The sequence below is a fragment of the Salvia splendens genome, chromosome 16 (assembly GCF_004379255.2).
Source record: "Salvia splendens isolate huo1 chromosome 16, SspV2, whole genome shotgun sequence".
NCBI lineage: Eukaryota > Viridiplantae > Streptophyta > Magnoliopsida > Lamiales > Lamiaceae > Salvia > Salvia splendens.
In genome coordinates this window covers 10881277-10901408 of record NC_056047.1, presented here as the reverse complement: position 1 = coordinate 10901408, position 20132 = coordinate 10881277, and the positions used below count along the sequence as shown (strand labels likewise).

Here is a 20132-nt window from a genome sequence, read left to right as displayed (position 1 = left end):
AAAAAAGATATGGGATAGCATATAAAGTTGTGCTATTTTAATATTTACATATCTCAATTATTTGACATGTATAACCAAATAAATACCTCGAGGTGATATGATAACATCTTCATAGCGCAGACATGTCTTTTTAGAAAAAAAAAATACTAATTGTTAATTACTTTAATGCCCTTAAACTCATAGATCGAATATTATATGGAGTAATTTTTTGGAAATTCTTTTTGCAATGCTAATCTTGAATTTTCGCTTTGGTCATCCAAGCAAGCACTAAGAAACGACTCAAATTAACGTGTTCATGGTTGCGACTTTGTACTAACCAAAACCAAGTGTAAAATTTACTTCTAAATCCTAATTATTGGAATTTTTTTCCCCTCAAGAAAAATAGTACTGCATATACTAGAAGGCCCGTCACCATGTAGACACAATATCACAAGCATGCATCCTGCATCCATGTAATAACTTGGACATGATATACAAGCATGCATGCATCCTCCCACAGTTCCACATTCAAGTGGCCATCTTAAAATATTATATTTCATCCACCCAAAATTGGATTTGAACATTCATCTATTCGAAACATAAATCAATAATACCAGTCATCTAATTTCTCCACACTTCAATTTTTGGTCACAAGAAAATCAAATAATATCCCAGCTTTAATTTCTCATTTAATACGATTTCCCAACAAAATTCGTATAATTGCACCACTTTTACCTTTTTTGGTTGTGTTCAATAGGTCTTCGGATATTGACACTATAGCAAGACATTTACAATTCCTGTGATTTGCAATGTTGATTTATCTCCGAACAAATTATAATCATACTACACATTCTAAAATACTTGTACATTTTTTTACCACCATTTTTTACCACCCAAAATCCCAAATAGTACTCCATTAAAAATTTGTACCAAACGTGTTGCAAACTAGTAAGTGACAAAATTTTAATTATGGCATTGTATGAAGTTAATTAATCCCTTTTAACCAAAGCACTCATTATTTCCTGAAAATCGGTGGAAGACATACTTCAACTATACATATGGTTACTATTATAAAATAATTAGGTTTGTTTTTGTGGCGATTTCATTACCATTGAATGGCAACAACCTCCATAACAAAAACTAACCAAGATAGAAAATTACATCACCAACCACCAAACCCCACCCACAATTAATCAAGAATAAGGAATAAAGTATAAAAGTTAGATAGATTGAACAAACCTTCTTCAAACGCATGTTCCTCCACACCTCAATACGTGTAAGGATCTTTTTCATCAAAATGAGCCCACAAATTGTTGAAGCATTTATTTAGAAAATTTACTTTTTCAACTATGATATCAGATTAATTATAATCATATACATGAACATGGTTCTATAAATTTCGGTTCGTCGCATCCTTGGAAATTTTGTAGATAATTTTACTTCAATAATACGTCTCTTCATTACTGTACCATTATACATGTAAACATCAGAGACACAACTTTCATGGTTTATTCTATATGTTATTTTTATTTTCCAATCATGCCATAATTCCTGCTAAGTTTTAATTAAATTTTAATATAGATTGTTTTTTTTTTCTTTTGATATATATACTTGATCGTTATTAAAATATGATTGTATGGATCTATACATATAAATGGTTACAATTTTTTATTAGAAATCAAGAATGCAAGGTTCATGAATGAAATATTCTAAAGTACTAGTAGTATATTTTATACTATAAGTCTATATCCTTGATTCATGGATGCATCGTGTAATTTTCAATTTTATAAAATGAGAGAATTTTAATTTGTGGGGAAATATCATCAAGACTTATAATAGCTGTCTAAATTGGACATGAAGAAATGAGCTGTATAATATAAAGATGCTTGATTTATTCCTTTGATGACACGCTCCTTTTTAAAGACTTCATAGCACCGTATGTTGCCATTGAATAAGTCAATACCCTAACAACTACATTTGCTAATATTATTAGGGGAAATAAATTAAAGATCATATAGAAATAATAATAGCATTGACGTATATGAAAAAAATGCATACTAACAAAGACACCTAAACCATACTAATGGTGTAATGGTGGGCCCAAAAAGTCCATAAAAACAGAGTTTTAATTTAATTTATTTTATTCGAGACAAATGGAACTAGAAACACAAGGTAGTGGATAATGCGTAACATCCATGAACAACGGATTTATTCGTAAAAAAATTGAATTAAGCACTAAATTAAATACTTATGTAATTAATTCAGAATCTATATTTATTGTTAGGACAACGGATTTATTCGTAAAAAATTGAATTAAGCACTAAATTAAATACTTATGTAATTAATTCAGAATCTATATTTATTGTTAGGCAGAGATCATATCCATTTTACAATTAACCAAGCAAAGAACAGAGTAAAATTCCCTAACAAAAAACAGTAAAAACGAAAAAGAAATCATGAGGCGTAAACAAAAAGAAATCGAAAACTATCATTATTCAATAGCAACGAAATAAGAGAAATTCATAAGCAAGTATCGAATAATCGAAACATAGATGCTCTGATCACCGAATTTTAACAAAAATTTCTTAGGAATTTATCTTTACCTCCTAAGAAAATAAAATCTTTTTCCACGGCCGTAAATTTTCACCAGAAGGCTAGCAGCCCTAAACCGGCGCTGATCAAGAATGGCATCAAACCGGAGGAGAAGCTCCGAACCGAACCGGAGTAGTACGGGTCGACCGGGTACAAATTTCCGGGCGGACCGTTTATGTATATGTAAGGCGGGTTCGGCGGGTTCTGGCCGCCGCCGCTGGGGGGCGGCGGGCAGTAGTTGCTCGGCGGCGGCTTCTTCTTCGGCGGAGGGGGCGGCGGAGGAGACGGCGGCGGGTTGCAAGGGTTGTTGCAAGGGCATCCACCGCACTTATTCTCTTCTTGGGATTTGACAGAAGTTGAGATTATGGCAAGAAATATGGTGAAGTGCAAGAATTTGAGGCCAGCCATCATGGTTTGAGAGTTGATCAAGAATTTTGATTTTTGTGTATGTTTGTAGAAGAGTGGTGTTGGAAAGGGTCTTGTTGAAGTTTGTTTAGGTGCATGGAAGCATTGGGAAAAGGGGGAGGGGAAGTTTTGGAGAAATAATAGGGGGAATTTAGTAGGGATGTGGAAGTGATGGTTATGGCTTCAATTATAATTTTTCTTTCTATCGAGGGGTTTGGCTTAATCTATAAGGCAAAGTCACTATTAGCATGTGGATGGTCCACTTTATAGGCCCCACTCATTAGGCCTTAGATTTATTGTTAGTGTGTATTCTATTAGTACTAATTAATTAAGTATAGTCTCTAATTGGATTTATGTAATTCCAATAATTGTACACATTTTCTTATAATACAATTGCGTTCTCACTATTCATTAGAAAAAAATTAAAGAAGATACCATATCTGTAAATCAATTAGTAGTTGGTAGAGCCACTTATAAGAATAAAAAAGGTTGTAATTTCTAACTATGCATGCAATAAATTGTCCACTATTACATTATTGTTTAAAGTTAATGTGAGTTTACTATTTGATTAATAGTAATTGTATTAATGAGAATTTTGATGGATATAAATATTTAAAAGTCAAGGGGGCTATGTTAGGCATGCCTTTCCCTCGGCCACAATCAAGGTTGCATGCATCACTAGAAGACTATGTGGAGAGGTTATATATCTATTATTGGAGCATCATTTGAAAGCAATTTTTAAGGGAATCATGCAAAGAAGAATGATGAATGCAATACTGTTTTTAGTAAACAAATTTAGACAACTCATCTTTTTTTTTTCCGAAGAGATTTCGACAACTCATGTTAGTTGTATATAAGCTTTTCTTCTGAAGACACCGATTTTCTTAAAATTATTAAAAATAAAGAGTAAGTTAATTATTTATTTTAATTAGACTCGTCTATGTCACTCATAAGTCAATTATGCAATACGTCGGTGGTCCGAAGATTTATAGTATAATGACGAGCAAGTATATTAGTATAAAACAGATTAATTATACTATTTATGGATAATTAATGTATATAATTCAATAGTTGTAGTATGTTACGATTTGGCAATTTCTTAAGAAAAACTTAAGTCAATTAAGACTGAGAGCGTGGTCACATGGAAACAAAATATTTATTAATTAATATAACCATGGACGGCACCTCCAATAAATGTCGCCATCAATTATAAGTTAACGTTACTTTAATTAGATGGAGAAAATGTAGCTATAATTATAAATTTTCTTTTTTATTTGTGGAAGCAGTTAAGTCAATTGATTTGTAGGTATATAAAAACCAGTGCTTTTCACAGCGTCTCCTTTCATGGGACCAAAACAAACAGAAAAGATAAATTTCTGAATACAAATTTTCTTTGACAACTCTTCTAGTAATACACGAATCTTCTTTGCAGCCTCTACAAATTTCCACGGTCATATAAATAAGAGAGAAAAATAAGGCGTGCTTAATGGCTTCAAAATAGCTTGAAGTTAGGTAATTCTAATTCATTCCAATTATTTTGTCGGACTGTATTTGAAGTTAGGTAATTCTAATTCATTCCAATTATTTTGTTTGATAAAATTAAGTAATTGATCTACATATTAAAATGAATTAGAATTACCTAACTTCAAATCTAATTCAACAGAACTATTTCAGTAAAGAAAACGACCGATTGATTTTTGGAAATGACAAATTAGGTCAAGACAAATGTTGTAAAACGACCTCTCTACTTCTCAATAAATTATACTACCGCACAAAATAAAAACAAAATTTGAAAGAAAAAACTTGAATTGATTAAAAAAACCATAACCAATTACATGTACAAAACATATGAAACTTAGTAATCATTAAACCCTTTTCACCAAATGAAAACCAAGACTAATTATTCCAACAAAAATTCGACCGTAAGGTTTCTTATCCTTACTTTCGATCTTCATCTTCAGTAAAACACTGAATATTGAACCATTTAATTCACACACCAAGTTATCCATGTACAAACTCTAGCATACTAGAAATAGATCTCCTTGGTACATATACAAAAATTGATGTCCAAATCCAAGTCCTCTCTAATCCTATACCACAATGTCTAAACACTAAGCTAATACACAACAAAACTGAATCCCCTATGATCTTCTCACATGCACATGTTGTGTGTTCCAAAACTGTTCAACTGTGGATTCATACTTGCTTCCCACGGCACATTCCCGGATTCATATAGATTCGGCTGCTGCCCACAATCATACACGTCTTGTTGCTGCACCAAGTCATCCCAATTGGGTATGTAAAAATCTTGTGCCATCTCCCAAAACATGCTCTGTACTTCACCAAAGCTGTAACTCTTTTCCTGTTTTCCACAGTTGATCACAAAGTTAGAAACACATCCTAGCTGCCTCCACACTACTACAAACAGATTGAAATTAAACACTAAACTACCAGCCACCATTAGAATTTAGTTGGGCCCAGATCACACTTGTACAAATATCAACTTTGTTGTGCATCAAGTTGAATTTATAAATCTTTAAGAAGTAAACCATTTTCTTGAAAACATAAGCTATGAAAACAATGCAAATGAGATTCTCACCTCTTTCCTGGCATCATTCATGAGAGACACCATCTCACCGACAAAATCAGCAAATCCCTACCAACAAAACGCACAAAATCAGAATACAAAAAGTGTTGAGAACATCATATAATTAGTTCTATCACAAAAAACACAACACCTACCTCGACCTCATCTTCATCGTCTTCACAGCTATACAGCCCTGCGTCATACAACATCCTCTTACTCCTATCCGACAACACTGTTCCATCAAATAAATTGCCAATCAGTTTCCAAAACTCAAGGATGAAACAAACACAGCCAGCCAAAATTGACAAGGCATTACACAGTACCTGAATAAGCCTCCTGAATTTGCTGAAATTTCTGCTTGGCCTCACCAAGAAGAGAAGGGGTTCTACTCCATTTATCCGGATGCCATTGCTGAATCATCAAAAGCACAAAAAGATTCAGCATTTTCAACATCCCAAAACAATTTGATTACAACTTCAATTTCGCAGTTAGAAATCTCTAATTTCGACAAAAGATTCATTCTTTACACAAGATAAAGATTTTCCAACAAAATACCATAGCGAGCTTCCGATAAGCGCGTCGAATTTCTTCGTCGGAAGCGTCCGTAGCGACGCCGAGAATGCTGTAATACAGCGGCGACCCTCCACCGCACTCCATCTCCGATCCTCAACCAAATCTCGGGATAAAATAGATGAAAACTGCAAGACTCTTGAAGCGGTTATTGTGCTATAGCATTGAAAATGAGGAGGCGTTGTGGGTGGAAAGCGATGGGGGCACAGTATATATAGAACGAGGAGATGATTCCTAATGTAATGGCGGTTTATGAATGAAAAATAATTGGAGTTGGCAGAAAGATGAAAAAATATCTAGGCGAGGGAGGTATCGACGTCTCGAACATTCTAGCACTTTATTTTTTCTTCCATTACGTCGAAATATCGTCTTCCCATTCCAGATTTTTTTGGCCATGTGTTTAGTAAACCGAGCAAGGCTTTTTTTTAAAGAATAAACAATAATTTTTTATTTATTCCGTGATAACTATGATAAACTTCAAGTAATTAATTACTAATTAATTCTCTATCTTAATTAATGCATATATTACACAAATCTCAAATCGATCATTACATATAAAATTGAACTAGAATTGCATTCAAGTCTAGGATCTATATAAAAAAAGTCAGATTTCACAATTGTATGTACTGCCGTCTGCCGGCATACGTCTGATGACTGGCTGACGGATATTCTATTGGGAAAAAAAAAATACATAAATTGAATTATAGACTAAAATAAATAATTAGATAAATAAAAAGTAAAAATACTAGTACTAGTGAGACAAGACACATGTTTAGAAAGTAAAGAAAAGTTACATGCTTATTGCAATTTATTTACTAGTGATCATCAGCTTATACAAACCAAGTTCGAGTTTGGAATGCTTATCTTACTATCTTAGCATATATTTATAAATAAAACAGTAGTAGTAAATGTTTTGGGCAATGATGTATATTAAAAAAATTAATACATATTATAAGATTCATTTATTATTAAAATAAAATAAATACATAGCTTTATCACTTTATATGGTTGATCTCTAGTGAAATATACACCACAATCCACATATAGTTTGCAATTGCATAATTGGACCACCATCAAATACACATGTGGACCTTCGGTCTGATAGCATGAAAACCATAGAAATTGATAGGGATGTTTCTGCAACTTATTCTCTTTCGGCAATTCGTTTGATGGGACTTTTTTCAAGCATTAAATAAAAGAAATAGTAATGATATTAGACGATAAGAGTAATTTGATAACCACCACATCCAATCAACTGGAAATTGGAATCCAAATTTTAATATTCCCCGTTAATCTTAGAGCACCCGCATCGAGTCTCGATGTAGGCTCTATCTCGTCTCTCCGAGACGAGACAGCGATGCGAGCTCCCGTCTCGTCCCCAACCCATCCCTTGTCTCACCGCAGAGAGGAAGCTCGCGCGCCAACTCACCACGCGTGTTGGCCACGTGGCGAGCTCCCGTTCGTCCGTGACGCCCACTCGTCGGCCCGCGAGTGGGCATTGTTTATTTCCGTTGAAAATATTTTTTTTGTTTTTTTAAAAAAATTCAGGAAAAATTCGAAAATTAAAAAAAAATCCCAAAAATATACCAGCTGTTTTTTTCACATTTTTAATTTTTCTTTTTGTAATTTTTTTAAGCCCACAATCACTTCTATAAATAACAAATCATTCCCACAAATTAATTCACCATAAAAAAACTCTCTATTCTCAATCAAACACTCTACATTCTTCATATCAAAACATTATTCTTCTCCCAAATTTAATCCATTCATGGATCCATTTGAGCAAATGCGTCGAATAATGGAAGAATCGCTAAAAGAAGATCGACGTAGAGAGGAGGAGGAAGCCGCGGCGCCTCAAAGGCGATCCCGAATTTACATCCATCGTGACCGGGAGGAAGCCACCGCAAGTTTGATACGCGATTACTTTTGTGAGAACCCGGTATGGGGAGAGACCTACTTCCGTCGTCGTTTCCGCATGCGGAAACGGCTATTTCTGCATATCGCAAATACATTGGCAGCTCGGGAAGAGTACTTCCAAGAAGGGTTCGACGCTATTGGCCGTCCTAGTCACACGACGCTCCAGAAATGTACTGCAGCAATCCGTCAGCTTGCTACTGGACAAACGGCGGATTTGTTCGACGAATACCTGCACATTGGGGAAAGCACTGGGAGACTGTGTTTGATGAACTTCTGCAAAGGCGTCCGGGCAGCCTTCACCGACGAATTTCTCCGGAAGCCAATCACCGCAGATTGTCAGTTTCTGCTCCGACTTCACGAACAAGTGCACGAATTCCCCGGGATGCCTGGCAGCGTCGATTGCATGCATTGGCAATGGAAGAATTGCCCTGTGACGTGGAGGGGGTCATACACGAGCGGCCACAAAGGCACCCACCCCACCGTTATACTCGAGGTTGTTGCCGACTACCGGCTATGGATTTGGCATGCGTATGTTAGGGTCCCCGGATCGAACAACGACGTCAACGTGCTCAACCAATCCGACCTCTTCAGCGAAGTTTTGAATGGTAAAGTGTCGGCCATCAACTTCATCGCTAACAACCGCCAGTATAAAATGAGGTACTATCTTGCCGACGACATCTATCCGAAGTGGCCAACTTTCGTGAAGACGTTCAACAGGCCGATGAACGAAAAATAGGCTCTTTTTGCGCAGAAGCTAGAGGCTGCTCGCAAGGATGTGGAGAGAGCGTTTGGGGTTCTCCAAGCTCGATTCAACATTATCAAAGCCCCGTCTCGTACGTGGTTTATGGAGAATATAGTCAACATCATGTATACGTGCATAATCTTGCACAACATGATTGTCGCCGACGAAGGACCTGAGGCGAGAAATTGGTTCAACCCTAAAACCCCGGGAAGCTCTACCGCAAGTAGTCTGTCTCGCAGTGGAGTGCATCCGTCTTTGCAAGAGCGGCTGTGTGTTCGGGCAAGGACACATGATTCTACCGCCCACGCCCAACTCCAGGAGGATCTAATGAAGCACATTAGGGCAAATTTTGGCAACCGGTAGACGCACATGATCGTCATTAGACAACTCTTTTTTCTGTTTTTTGAGTTTTGAGATTTTGAATTTAGAGAGAGTGAGTGGAAGATTTTAAATTATGTACTATTTTTTTAGGATTTTAATTATGTGGTTTTTTATTTTTTAGAATTTTAAGTTGTAATTTTATTTTATTTAATGAAATGTGTTTTTATTAATTGAATTTGTTGGAAATAAAAATAAAAAATGAAATTGAATGAATAGTTAACAGATGAGATGGTTAAAAGATGGAGGGATGCATGTGCCGTCTCTTAGTTAAGAGATGAGGTGAAAAGTACACTGTGACCCATAAATAGTGAAGAGATAAGACGGTTAAGAGACAAAGATGCGGATGGACTTAAGAGCATCGTTAACGCGGATGGCCTGGCCGCAAATCGCGAGGCCCGACCTGTCACAAGCGATGGAGGGCGTGAAGTTCTGGCCCAGGCCGGTCCCGGGGCCGCATTTGCGGCTCGATGACGGTCCCGCGGCCGGGCCTGGCCGGCGTTAATCGGGCACGGGACGCAAATCGCGAGTCCCAGCCCAGCGTTACATGCTCTTCGGGTGTCTATAAATACGGGACTATTGTGCACCATTCTAACGTACATTATCCATTTCAATCCTCTATTATACCCTTTGTTTCAGCATCAATGGATTGGTTCAACAACGATGAACGTCAGATGGACGAGTTCGTCAACTCGAACAATTGGTACATACCGGCATCGCCACCATCGCAGCCGACGCCTAGTCCGGGAGTCGGTAGCAACGTCGACGTAACATCGCCGGTCAACACCGAAGAGTTTGAGATCAGTGAGATGGAGCCCGCTCAAGGGCGGGGCCGAAGAAGTACAGTCCGCAAGAGACAATGTGGCTTGCGAGGAACTACGTCGACGTCGCCGAGGATCCTATCATCGGCAACCAGCAGTCCGGCAAGGTGTTCTGGGAGCGGATTGCTGAGAAGTATAACGCTGGGCGTCCCAAAGGGTCGTTCCAGCGTAGCTACGTGAAGCTGCGCAGGCATTGGGGTCGGGTCCAGGCGGATATGAGCAAGTGGAATGGAAAGTGGGCCAACGTAGTCCGGATGTGGCCGAGCGGGCACAGCGAGGCGGACCTCGTCGAGAAGGCGAAGGAGGCGTTCTTCGATGACGGGAAGAAGCCCTTCAAGTACTTCGACGTTTGGAAGTTCGTCGAGAAGAGCCCGAAGTACACCAGTGGTGCCGAGCCGACGACAACTGGGGCGGCGAAGAGAACCAAAGTTTCCGCCTCCGGAAACTACTCTTCGAGCGAAGGAGGTCCGGCGATCGACCTCAACGTGACGGACGACGACGTCTTCGCCTCATCTCCTAGCGTTCACAGCCGCTCGATGGGAACAAAGGCGGCAAAGAGGAAAGCAAATGGGAAGGCTACTGCGAGCAACTCCGCTATGACGCCACCGCCGATCAATCATTCTCTGGATAAGATGTCCGACTCTTTGTCGGAGATGAGTATTACCTGGCGGATGAGCCAGCTGACAGAGTTGACATCGAGGGATACCTCGACCATGTCGGAGTTCGATCTCGAGTTGCACCTTGTGATGATCGCCTACCTTCGCGCCCAAATGAAGAAGTAGTTTTTCTAGGATTTGTAATTTTTTTTCTAGGACTTTTTAATTTTTTTTCTCGGATTTGTATTTTTTTTCTAGGATTTGTAATTTCTTTTTTTGAATGAACAATTTATTTTCCCGGTTTGAATTGTTCAACGTATTGCATTTACGAGTAAAATATGTTGAAATTGTGAATAGTGTCATTTATTAGTTGCGGCCCGGGTTAGAGCCTCCAGGATTAGAGCGGTCGAGGAATGATGACGTGGGGGACCTGGGGCCTGAAATGAGGATGGAGTTAATGATGCCCTAATCTCCAGGGGTCAAAGATCCAGATGACAAACCTTAACCACAATCACTACAATCCCTCTCTCTCCACAATCCTAAACATGTTCAATCCATACCAAGTAATCCTCCTCCTTCTATTCCTCGCCGCCCCAATCCACTGCCGGAGGCCCCACGTCATCAATTTCCGATGGCCGAACCTCTATCCGGAATCCTTCGCCTGGGATCCCAAATCTGACCACTTCGTCGTCGGCTCCCTCCGCCACCGCCAGATCATCTCCGTCTCCGACGCCGGCATCGCCTCCTCACTCCTCTCCGACGATTCACTCCCCCACGACTCCTTCTTCGCCGGCATCTCGCTCGATCCCCGCCACCACCGCCTCCTCGCCGTCGTCCGCCGCGTTTCCCCTCCCTTCTCCGCCCTAGCCAGCTACGACCTCCGCACCTCCCGCCAGCTCTTCCTCGCCCCGCTCGACGACCTCCTCCCCTCCGCCGTCGCCGCCAACGACGTCGCCGCCGACTACTCCGGCAACGCCTACGTCACCGACTCGGCGAGCAACGTCATCTTCAAAGTCACCGAGCAAGGCGAGGCGTCGATACTCTCCACATCCAAACTATTCAAACCCGACGCCGTCGACGGCAGCCGAGACTGCGGACTCAACGGCGTCGTTTACAGCACCAAAGGCTACCTGTTGGTGACTCAGTCAAACACGGGGAAGCTGTTCAAAGTCTTCACCGACGACGGTTCCGCGAGGCGCGTGATTCTGAACAAGCACCTCAGGGCGCCCGACGGGATCGCCGTCAGGAGGGACGGCGTCGTTTTGGTCGTGTCGAAGCATAAGCTGTATTTCATCAAGAGTGACGACAGCTGGAGCCAGGGAGCGGTGTTTGACGAAACTGCCCTCGAGGAGGAGAAGCACGCCAGCGCTGTGGCGGTCGGGGCGGATAGCAGGGTATACGTGTTATATGGGAATGTTGACGAGGGCATGATGGGGAAAGACGAGTTTAGCATAGTGGAAGTGGAATCCGAAGCCGAGGGTAAAGAGGAGAATGTGTGGATTTTCGTATTGGTTGGTTTGGGATTTGCTTATTTCTTGTTCTGGAGATTCCAAATGCGCCAGCTTGTGCACAATATGGACAAGAAACATGCTTGATTTTTTTTCTCTTCCTTTAATTTTGATCGACTAATAGTAGTTGATTTTGTTTTTATACTAAGAAATAGCTAAGTTAAAGCTGTTTTCTTGATGGTCTTACATTTTATCAGTGGACTTGTACTCATCTTAAGATACAAGCATTTATGCTCAGTTCTCACTCCAAATAACTGCTGTTATTATATTGATATTTATGCTCTATTTTGATATATGCATTTGTACTCAATTTTTTAGAAGAAGAAACAGAATGTCTTTATTAATGAAATTGGCAATCCATTGGATAACCAAAATGTCAACATACAGATAGTGCAAATACAATAGGTTTTTTCTGAGATGCAGAATTAGGTCACGGGAGAGTGGTTTCAATAGGTTTATCATTTATGATACCTGGAAGTGCTGGAATCATTGCCCCTTCATGTTTGGACTCTTTAGATGTCCTTGGCTGCTCTGTTTCATCTTTTATCTCTGCCTTTGTTTCCTTGCCACCGTGATGTACCTTTGGTTTGGCTTCGCTCTCATCCTTTGGTTTCGGCTTTGCTTCTTTTGTGCCGCTTTGTACCTTTGACTTGCCTTCTGCCTCATCTTTTGGTTTCTTTTCTTCACCTTCATCTTGTGGCTTTGACAGACCAGACTTTCGCCTCAACTCTTCAAATTTCTCCCTTATCTTCCGTCTCATTGTCGCATTTCTAGTGCCCGCTTCAGCAGATGATGGAAACACTAGAGATAGAAGACCTACAGACGCAGCTGTCAAATGCAGCATTTCTCGCCTAGATTTAGCAGATGGGCTTTCCTGCAAGAGTGATTTTTCCTTTCCCTTCGCCTACAAGCAAAGTGACCAAGATAGATCAGATAAAACAACGGAACTGAACAATCAAAATGATAGTAAGAGAGATACTCATACGTATCTTTTGGCTTAACTTATTATGTAATTCATCCACTCAACTAAACCAAGTCTATACCATTCAAAAGGAAAATAGTTTGGATTGGCTCACTCTCAATTTATTCAACAAGCACCTTACTGCTTCAGCCTTAACATGACATCAGATAAGAACATAACATGGTCAGAAGCAATCAGCCCAACTACATCAAAGAGGTAAAATATAAATGCTGAGGCGGTGAGACTGAAGGAGATCAAAACACCAAACTTTTGAGTTAAGAGTAGTACTGAGTATCATATATCTTGGAGATATAGTAATGACAAAGATGAATGCAGACTGATAAGTGGATAACATGTGCAGACCACAAGCATGAACACACATCACTATTTTCTGATGATTAGTTCCATTTCCTCATAAGAACAAAGAGCAGTAACTTACATTGAATGATAAATTTCAGTTGGATACCTCTGGCAAAAACCATTGTCTAGTTACTATTGGATGGCAAACAACTTGCACTCTAATGAGCCAACAAACATCGATCAAATCTTTAGATTTTATAGCAAATGCAACTTTTTTAGTTTAGTAAAAAAGAGTTAAGAACTTGTAACACGATTACATTTATAACTTCCATATATTCCATTGCAACGATTGCTTAAATAACATAGAACACTAGAACACATGTTCTGTCAAATAATTACTCAATTATGGAAGATGGTAAATTATTGTTATAAACCATACAATTTGTTAAATATCTTCAGAAACAAACGTTGTGGATAACAATATCTGAACTGTGATCAGCAAGTCGATTTCCATTATTGTCTCACTCCAATATACTTCACATTCTCCCACTAGGCACTATTATAGAAGGAGAATAAAGCATTTCTCAATATTAATGGAGATAGATAGTGGGAAGTGTTCAATTTAATCCTTAAGGAATAGTTACCATAGCAAAAATCTAAGTAAGACATAATATCGTCATTGTGGCCAGACTCAGAAGCACTCTTTAGATGATGTAATCTCATTGTGAAACATTACAACATACATATAACTGTGTAAAGACTAGCATGTCAAGAGTTCTAATAACTCAAAGTTATAAAACACATCAGTTTATGGTATTGGTAAAATGTCTTGCCAGTGAAGAAGATCTTCAAAGTTTGGATGGACTTGGGAGAGCTTTAAAAGAGAAGATACAACAGTTGTGGGTAAGGCAAGTGGTGTAGAGGCTTTCAAATGATCCTAACTATTACTGTCAAGATGGTTGCAGTCTTTGTATATGGTCAAGAACTAAAGATAGAAACATACTACAATGCAAGAGCCATCAGACAACACATTTTGAGTTCACTTTAGATGTTGTGGATTTATTTCGTTCTGAGGGAGGTTAGTCAATAAGCCCCCCCCCTTACGCATTTAAGACAAACACTCAAGTCATTCTAGTAGAGAAAAACTTTCAACATTCTCTCTTGTTGCCAACAAAAACTCAGGTTTTTCTGTTCATTATCTAAATCAACTTATTTTGCAAAACTGCTAATTCTATAACTAAAACCACAGAGTTGAACCTAGGTTCACGACTTCGCGTGCATACTATCAATCCCTCACAGTTTCTATCTAATAACGATATGAGCTGAAGACTGAAGAGCAATAGATCCAGTATGTGTAGTAGTATAACAATATAAACAGTTGTTTAATTGTAACAAGCTAATTCATGGCTTTAAAACCACAATCGCACACTACCACACAAAACATCGTCACAGAACACTGAACACACAAGTAAAAACACGCACAAAATTAGATGAAGTGATCATGATCCATAAGTAGAAATAACTTATAATTAGAAATGAAGAATGTAACTGAGCAAGGAAGATAGGGAAAGTGAAGCTAGCAGTAGAAAATATAACCTGAAGAGGAGGTTGAGCTTGTCTATTCATCATTGTGACATCAGATACTTTGGATAGCGAATCATTTGCCCCGGCAACCGGAGGGATCCGGCAGGAAACTGGCTTGAAGGAGGATAACAACATTTTCCGGCGTAATCAACGGCTCCGATGGTAAGTAGGTGAACACAATTAAAGAGGCGGATCGCTCTGTTTACTACTCTACCAGTCTGCCTTCTTCAAGTCCCACTTATTAATTAGCTAAAGTGTATTTTTTTAGGAAGCCTTTTAATATAGTCGTAGACTGGCTCGAGTTTAACTTTATAAATAAAGTGAGTAAAAAAAACTAATGCAACATAAAACACACTTTTATTTTATATTTGTATTTCTATATATATGTCCGTTATAAATGTCTTGTTTTGGCTTTTTTCGATTGTTCTCTAATAAATATTTCCTCCGTCTCACAATAATTGTTACTCTTTTCTATTTCGGTCAGTCACATAATAATTATCACACTTTATTTTTACCATAAATGGTAAGTAGCTATCACATTCCGCTGACCCACTTCATTCATATTTTATTATAAAACCAATATAAAAAGTGGGTCCTACATTCCACTAACTTTTTCAATTTATGCTCACAATAAGAGTGACAATTATTATGGGACGGATGGAGTATTTTGTTTTTCTATTTTTAATAAGTGCACCCAAATTTCACTAACTCGATTTACTCATAGTATATAAAAATCAATATGGACTCATATTCCACTGATTCTGAGATACAGGCCAAACGGAAGAACTCATCCCAAAATACTAGTCTATTAGGAGAGAGAGTTCATTTAGTCTATATACCCCACATTAGTGTTCATTTAGTCTATATACCCCGCATTAGTTGATCATCTCACAATCGATGTGGGAATTGAGTCTGTAACATTCGACCATCCTTTAAGGGACAACGACCTCGTTGGTCACGGCCGGTTCTTTGCCAGACCACCACTCTGTGAGCCACCACTCTGAGTCGGCCCCAAACGCACTCTTTGGTCACGGCGAGTTCATTGTCTGGCCACCACTTCGGGCCATTTACAATTGATACAGACCAAAACGGGAGAACTCATCCCAAAAGACTAGTCTGTTAGGAGAGAGAACTCATTTAGTTTATATACCCCACATTAGTTGTTCTCATAACCGATGTGGGAATTGAGTCCGTAACATTCCGCTTAATGGAATTCATTTTCTAGGATTATGTGATAACTGAAGGGAGATTGCGCTGTTCCATTTTCAGTGGAATTGGATTGTTTCCTTTGAAATTTCATTGTGTTATCTGTTATGTGCATTGTCCTTATACTTTGGGTACCCATCGTCTTTCTGTTCTTGTGATTGTTAATTAATTGACATAATTAGAATTTAGTAAAATATAAATGTAATACTGTGCTATTTCCCATGCTATTTTGTCATAATTTTCAAAAGCAATGCTGCAGGTATATTACTTACATAAGTTGGCTCTCTCACCTTATTTTTTTATATTTTTGAAGTGATGTAAATGGTTTATGTGGAATATTAGCAAGAGGAAGAAGCAATAGCTAATTACCCTTTGATGATAGGAAGGCAAATGCTGCTATATGTAAGACATGAAATTTCGGAAGCAAAACATAAAGTACATGTCACTAGCAATGTAGACTCCTAAACACATTCGAAATAAAGTTCAAAACTATTCTTTACCAAGATTTATCATATGATTCAACAAGCTATAGAAAATATTACTATCATTCAGTTTCTCCAATAGAGCCCACATCTGATTATTTCATTTATGTGGAAACAGATGGAATCAAACCAACAACATTATCTATGGTTCAAAAATTTCTATTTCGAAACAATTAAAATTATCCTAAAAAATAAATAAAATCGTAGAAATTCAAGGACATACAATATGATTTCCCGGGTAATTATAGAACTTGTTATCATCAAGAGGCTCATATTTGTTGTGGCATGGAGATGGACCGGAAGGCGGGACCGGTCCTCTTGGTAGCCGGTTTAGGAGCAAAGACTCCATAACTCTAACCTTCAAAATTCTTGAGCCTTCTCCTCTTGAACACATTGTTAAACACCAAATTAAAAATATTAAAGCAACTCTTGAACTCAATCTCGCCCGCTGCATCTGCATCTTCATCTTCATCTTCTTCTTCTTCTCCTTGGATTTATTTTGCCAACTTTTTTCTTTCACTAGAGATGAAGAGAGTATTTTTGTAATATGGTTAGAGAAGCAATAATTGTAGATTTTGTATTATGCTACTATCTATATATACAAGTAACAACTTAATCGTCGGGTTGAAAACCATGCCGTATATTATGAAAATTTATTATTCACCAACCACATAATTAATACTCCAATAGTCTTGTTTTTTGGGTTAATTTTTTGGGACTAAGGTGTTTCACATTGAATTTAATCATTTATGATGATTTTTGTGGCAGCTTCAATTTGACATTTGTGGCAACAGAAGTTTGAACGGAGACTGCAGCCCCAGACGGCTTCCTTGTTTCTTTATTTTAAAAAGCATAATCGATTTCTTCATTTGAAAAGGATAATTAATTGACTTTTATTAATCAATCAACCATTAAAAAATTCTACTTATTTAGTGGGCCGATTCAATTTACACATGATATGCTTGTTTCTGTGGATCTGGAGATGTAATAACATTACTCCATTTACTACAGATTTTTTTCCCAGTAAAGTTAATACCAAATCCTCTAAATTTGCATAATCTTCAGAAAATTATAATAGTATCTGAATTAATCAAATCCAGTTTCGTGCTTTTAAGATTATTAATATTAATAATAAATTTTAAATTTATAAAAATAAAATTTTAAACTAATGATAAATCACTAAAATAGAACATTTAAATAATAGTATTTGAATAATACTTAAAATTATTAATTCATGTAGTATTTACTAAAAAGGCTTTATGTTGATCCATAATGTGCCTGCATTCAAATGACGTTCACCTTCGTTTATTTAATGTGTAGATATAAACCGATTAATTGTCTTTGATTGGAATTTGAACCAAGTTTCTTAAACTAGGTGTAGTCCACCAGATTACACTTATATTTCTCTGTGCCAATTTAATGAATATACAATTGCAATTCAAAAATTTTGGAAATACAGCCAATAATGAATGTTATTTATGGCGCTATATATTTGCATATATATTCTTCTGTCACTGGACAAAAAGTATTAATCATATTCAATTCATAGTGATACTTATTTCTGTTGGATGGAGAGAAATATTAATTATTATAGTTTCATAAATAAGTTCAGATTAGTAAATTAGTTTAATTAAGTGCAAAATGTAAGGGGGAAAAGCAAAGGTGTCCATATTCAAGTCAAAATCGTAGTGCAATAGAATTGGTTCTTGAATTCATTAAGTCAAATCTAGGAGGCGGCTCTTTGATTTATTTATTTTCCCTTTCATAGTTAGTACTAATTAACATCTATCAACTATAAATAAATGTGCATATTAATAACTAATTCAAGAGATTTAAAAATGGCCATTAATTATTTCAACTTTTTTTATAGTATTAAAATCGATTCGCATGGAGATTGAAAATCGCTTTCCGTAGTTATCTAACAAATTAAATATCGAAATGCTAACGAAAAAGTCGATATAAGTATTTTATAGTATAATTAAATTTCATAGAGTGGTTTATTACAAGCGAATATATTATTGTTTATTTGTTCATCGACGTCAGATGAAATTTTAGTGCATTTGGACTTTGGACACATTAGGCTCACTGCAGTTTTAAATCAGCCCAATCTACAATTAGGTTTAATGCACATGGTTGGACCCATTAGGCTCACTGCAATTTTAAATCAGCCCAATAGGTTGGGCTGGACCACTTATTATAGGTAAGAAATCTTGGAATTGTTTGGATCAAATCGAACCTCATTATTTTTATACCCAATAAAAAAGAAAAAAAAGAAGACAATAGATGTGCAGCTCAGATGGTAAGATTTTTCCCCGGTTAGAGGTTCGAGAGGTCAGTTGATCTTCTTTTTAATGAGAAAAAAAAGTTGTACTACAATGAGAACATCTATAATCCTTAAGTATTGACATATTCACGTGAATTTGAGCACCACTAACTTGCATTGAGCATTACGAAATTGAGCTATCAAACTATTCACATATTTTTCCTATTTCATATTTTTATTGTAAATTTTAATTAAATTAATTTATGAATAGACCAAAATTGTTAAATTTTATTAAAACAACTAAAAATTTACTTAACTGAGATAAAAAAATACTACTATTATAATTAAGACAGGGAAATAATAATTGAAAATAGTACATAATCATACTGTGGATAGGCCTTGTCGTACTTATCAGTTTTCATGCGCCACCTATCCTATGTATTTGTCGTGAGCATGAATAAATTTCGGATAATACTAAACCGCCGACAAAATACGCTCATCCAATATTGCAGATTTTTCAATGAAATAATTTGCGACGAGTTGGGGAGTTTTCAAAGAAATACACTTAATTGCAAAACACTTAGCAGGTTAATTAATTACAAATTAAAAGACTAAGAGATATCCACTTGCTTATAAACAAACACACACATAGCTATAAAAACCTTTACGCTACTTGCCCCTAAAAAATGCTTATCAAATAGTACTATGGAAAACATAAAACATGAAATTAGAAAATGTGTCGATTAATTTTAAGGAATTATATGACCTGTCTTTTCGTACATATTATTAGTAAGTAGGAGTAGTATTTATTTACATCATACCAAAGCTTATTTGAAAAAGACTCTCAAAAACTATTATCGTAAGAGAGAAAAGGGCAAAGCAAAAGCTGTCTTGCGTAGGGAGCCACCTCCTCCTCATCACTAAATTATTCAATGCATGTGTTTTTGTTTGTTTAAAGTTACAGTTAGAAAGGAAAGGAAAATATATAAGTAAGAAAAATAGGTAAAAAAGAAAAAGAAATTAATTAGGGAATGAGTATTATGGCAAATCTTGCCATTTTTATGTAATCCTTGGCCTATTTAAAAGAGGCGCACCTATTGTAATTGAATGAACAAGTTGAATGAATAATACTCATATATTTCAACATGGTACCAGAGCAAAGGCTCAGAACAAAATCATCATAGCCTAATACCTTTCCCGACCAAGAAGGCGGTTATTTCCAACCTGCAACATGTCAGACG

The 20132-nt window shown here is 37.2% G+C and overlaps 3 protein-coding genes across 3 annotated transcripts; 1 reads left to right on the top strand and 2 right to left on the bottom strand.

Annotated features, from left to right (window-relative positions):
* Positions 1 to 4876: 4876 nt before the first annotated feature.
* On the bottom strand, positions 4877 to 6434 carry LOC121770622 (chaperone protein DnaJ-like). The gene is made up of 5 exons (XM_042167374.1): positions 6119 to 6434; positions 5887 to 5974; positions 5719 to 5795; positions 5576 to 5632; positions 4877 to 5338 (listed from the first exon to the last, which is right to left on the bottom strand). The coding sequence occupies exons 1-5, from the start codon at positions 6218 to 6220 to the stop codon at positions 5129 to 5131; spliced, it is 534 nt and encodes a 177-aa protein (XP_042023308.1). The 5' UTR covers positions 6221 to 6434; the 3' UTR covers positions 4877 to 5128.
* A 4574-nt stretch (positions 6435 to 11008) lies between these two features.
* On the top strand, positions 11009 to 12371 carry LOC121772523. Its single transcript, XM_042169657.1, has one exon. It carries the CDS (start codon positions 11079 to 11081, stop codon positions 12180 to 12182), a length of 1104 nt encoding a protein of 367 aa, XP_042025591.1. The 5' UTR covers positions 11009 to 11078; the 3' UTR covers positions 12183 to 12371.
* A 34-nt stretch (positions 12372 to 12405) lies between these two features.
* On the bottom strand, positions 12406 to 15197 carry LOC121772524 (microtubule-associated protein 1B-like). The gene is made up of 2 exons (XM_042169658.1): positions 14953 to 15197; positions 12406 to 12999 (listed from the first exon to the last, which is right to left on the bottom strand). The coding sequence occupies exons 1-2, from the start codon at positions 15073 to 15075 to the stop codon at positions 12526 to 12528; spliced, it is 597 nt and encodes a 198-aa protein (XP_042025592.1). The 5' UTR covers positions 15076 to 15197; the 3' UTR covers positions 12406 to 12525.
* Between the last annotated feature and the right edge of the window lie 4935 nt (positions 15198 to 20132).

Excerpts from the sequence above, each read along its gene's own strand:
- LOC121770622 (XM_042167374.1), bottom strand. The coding sequence starts at position 6,220 with ATGGAGTGCGGTGGAGGGTCGCCGCTGTATTACAGCATTCTCGGCGTC. Across the intron at positions 5,796-5,886 it reads AATTCAGGAGGCTTATTCAG|TGTTGTCGGATAGGAGTAAG; the intron begins GTACTGTGTAAT and ends TTGATGGAACAG. Across the intron at positions 5,339-5,575 it reads TGAATGATGCCAGGAAAGAG|GAAAAGAGTTACAGCTTTGG; the intron begins GTGAGAATCTCA and ends TGTGGAAAACAG.
- LOC121772523 (XM_042169657.1), top strand. The coding sequence starts at position 11,079 with ATGACAAACCTTAACCACAATCACTACAATCCCTCTCTCTCCACAATC.
- LOC121772524 (XM_042169658.1), bottom strand. The coding sequence starts at position 15,075 with ATGTTGTTATCCTCCTTCAAGCCAGTTTCCTGCCGGATCCCTCCGGTT. Across the intron at positions 13,000-14,952 it reads AAGCTCAACCTCCTCTTCAG|GCGAAGGGAAAGGAAAAATC; the intron begins GTTATATTTTCT and ends CTTTGCTTGTAG.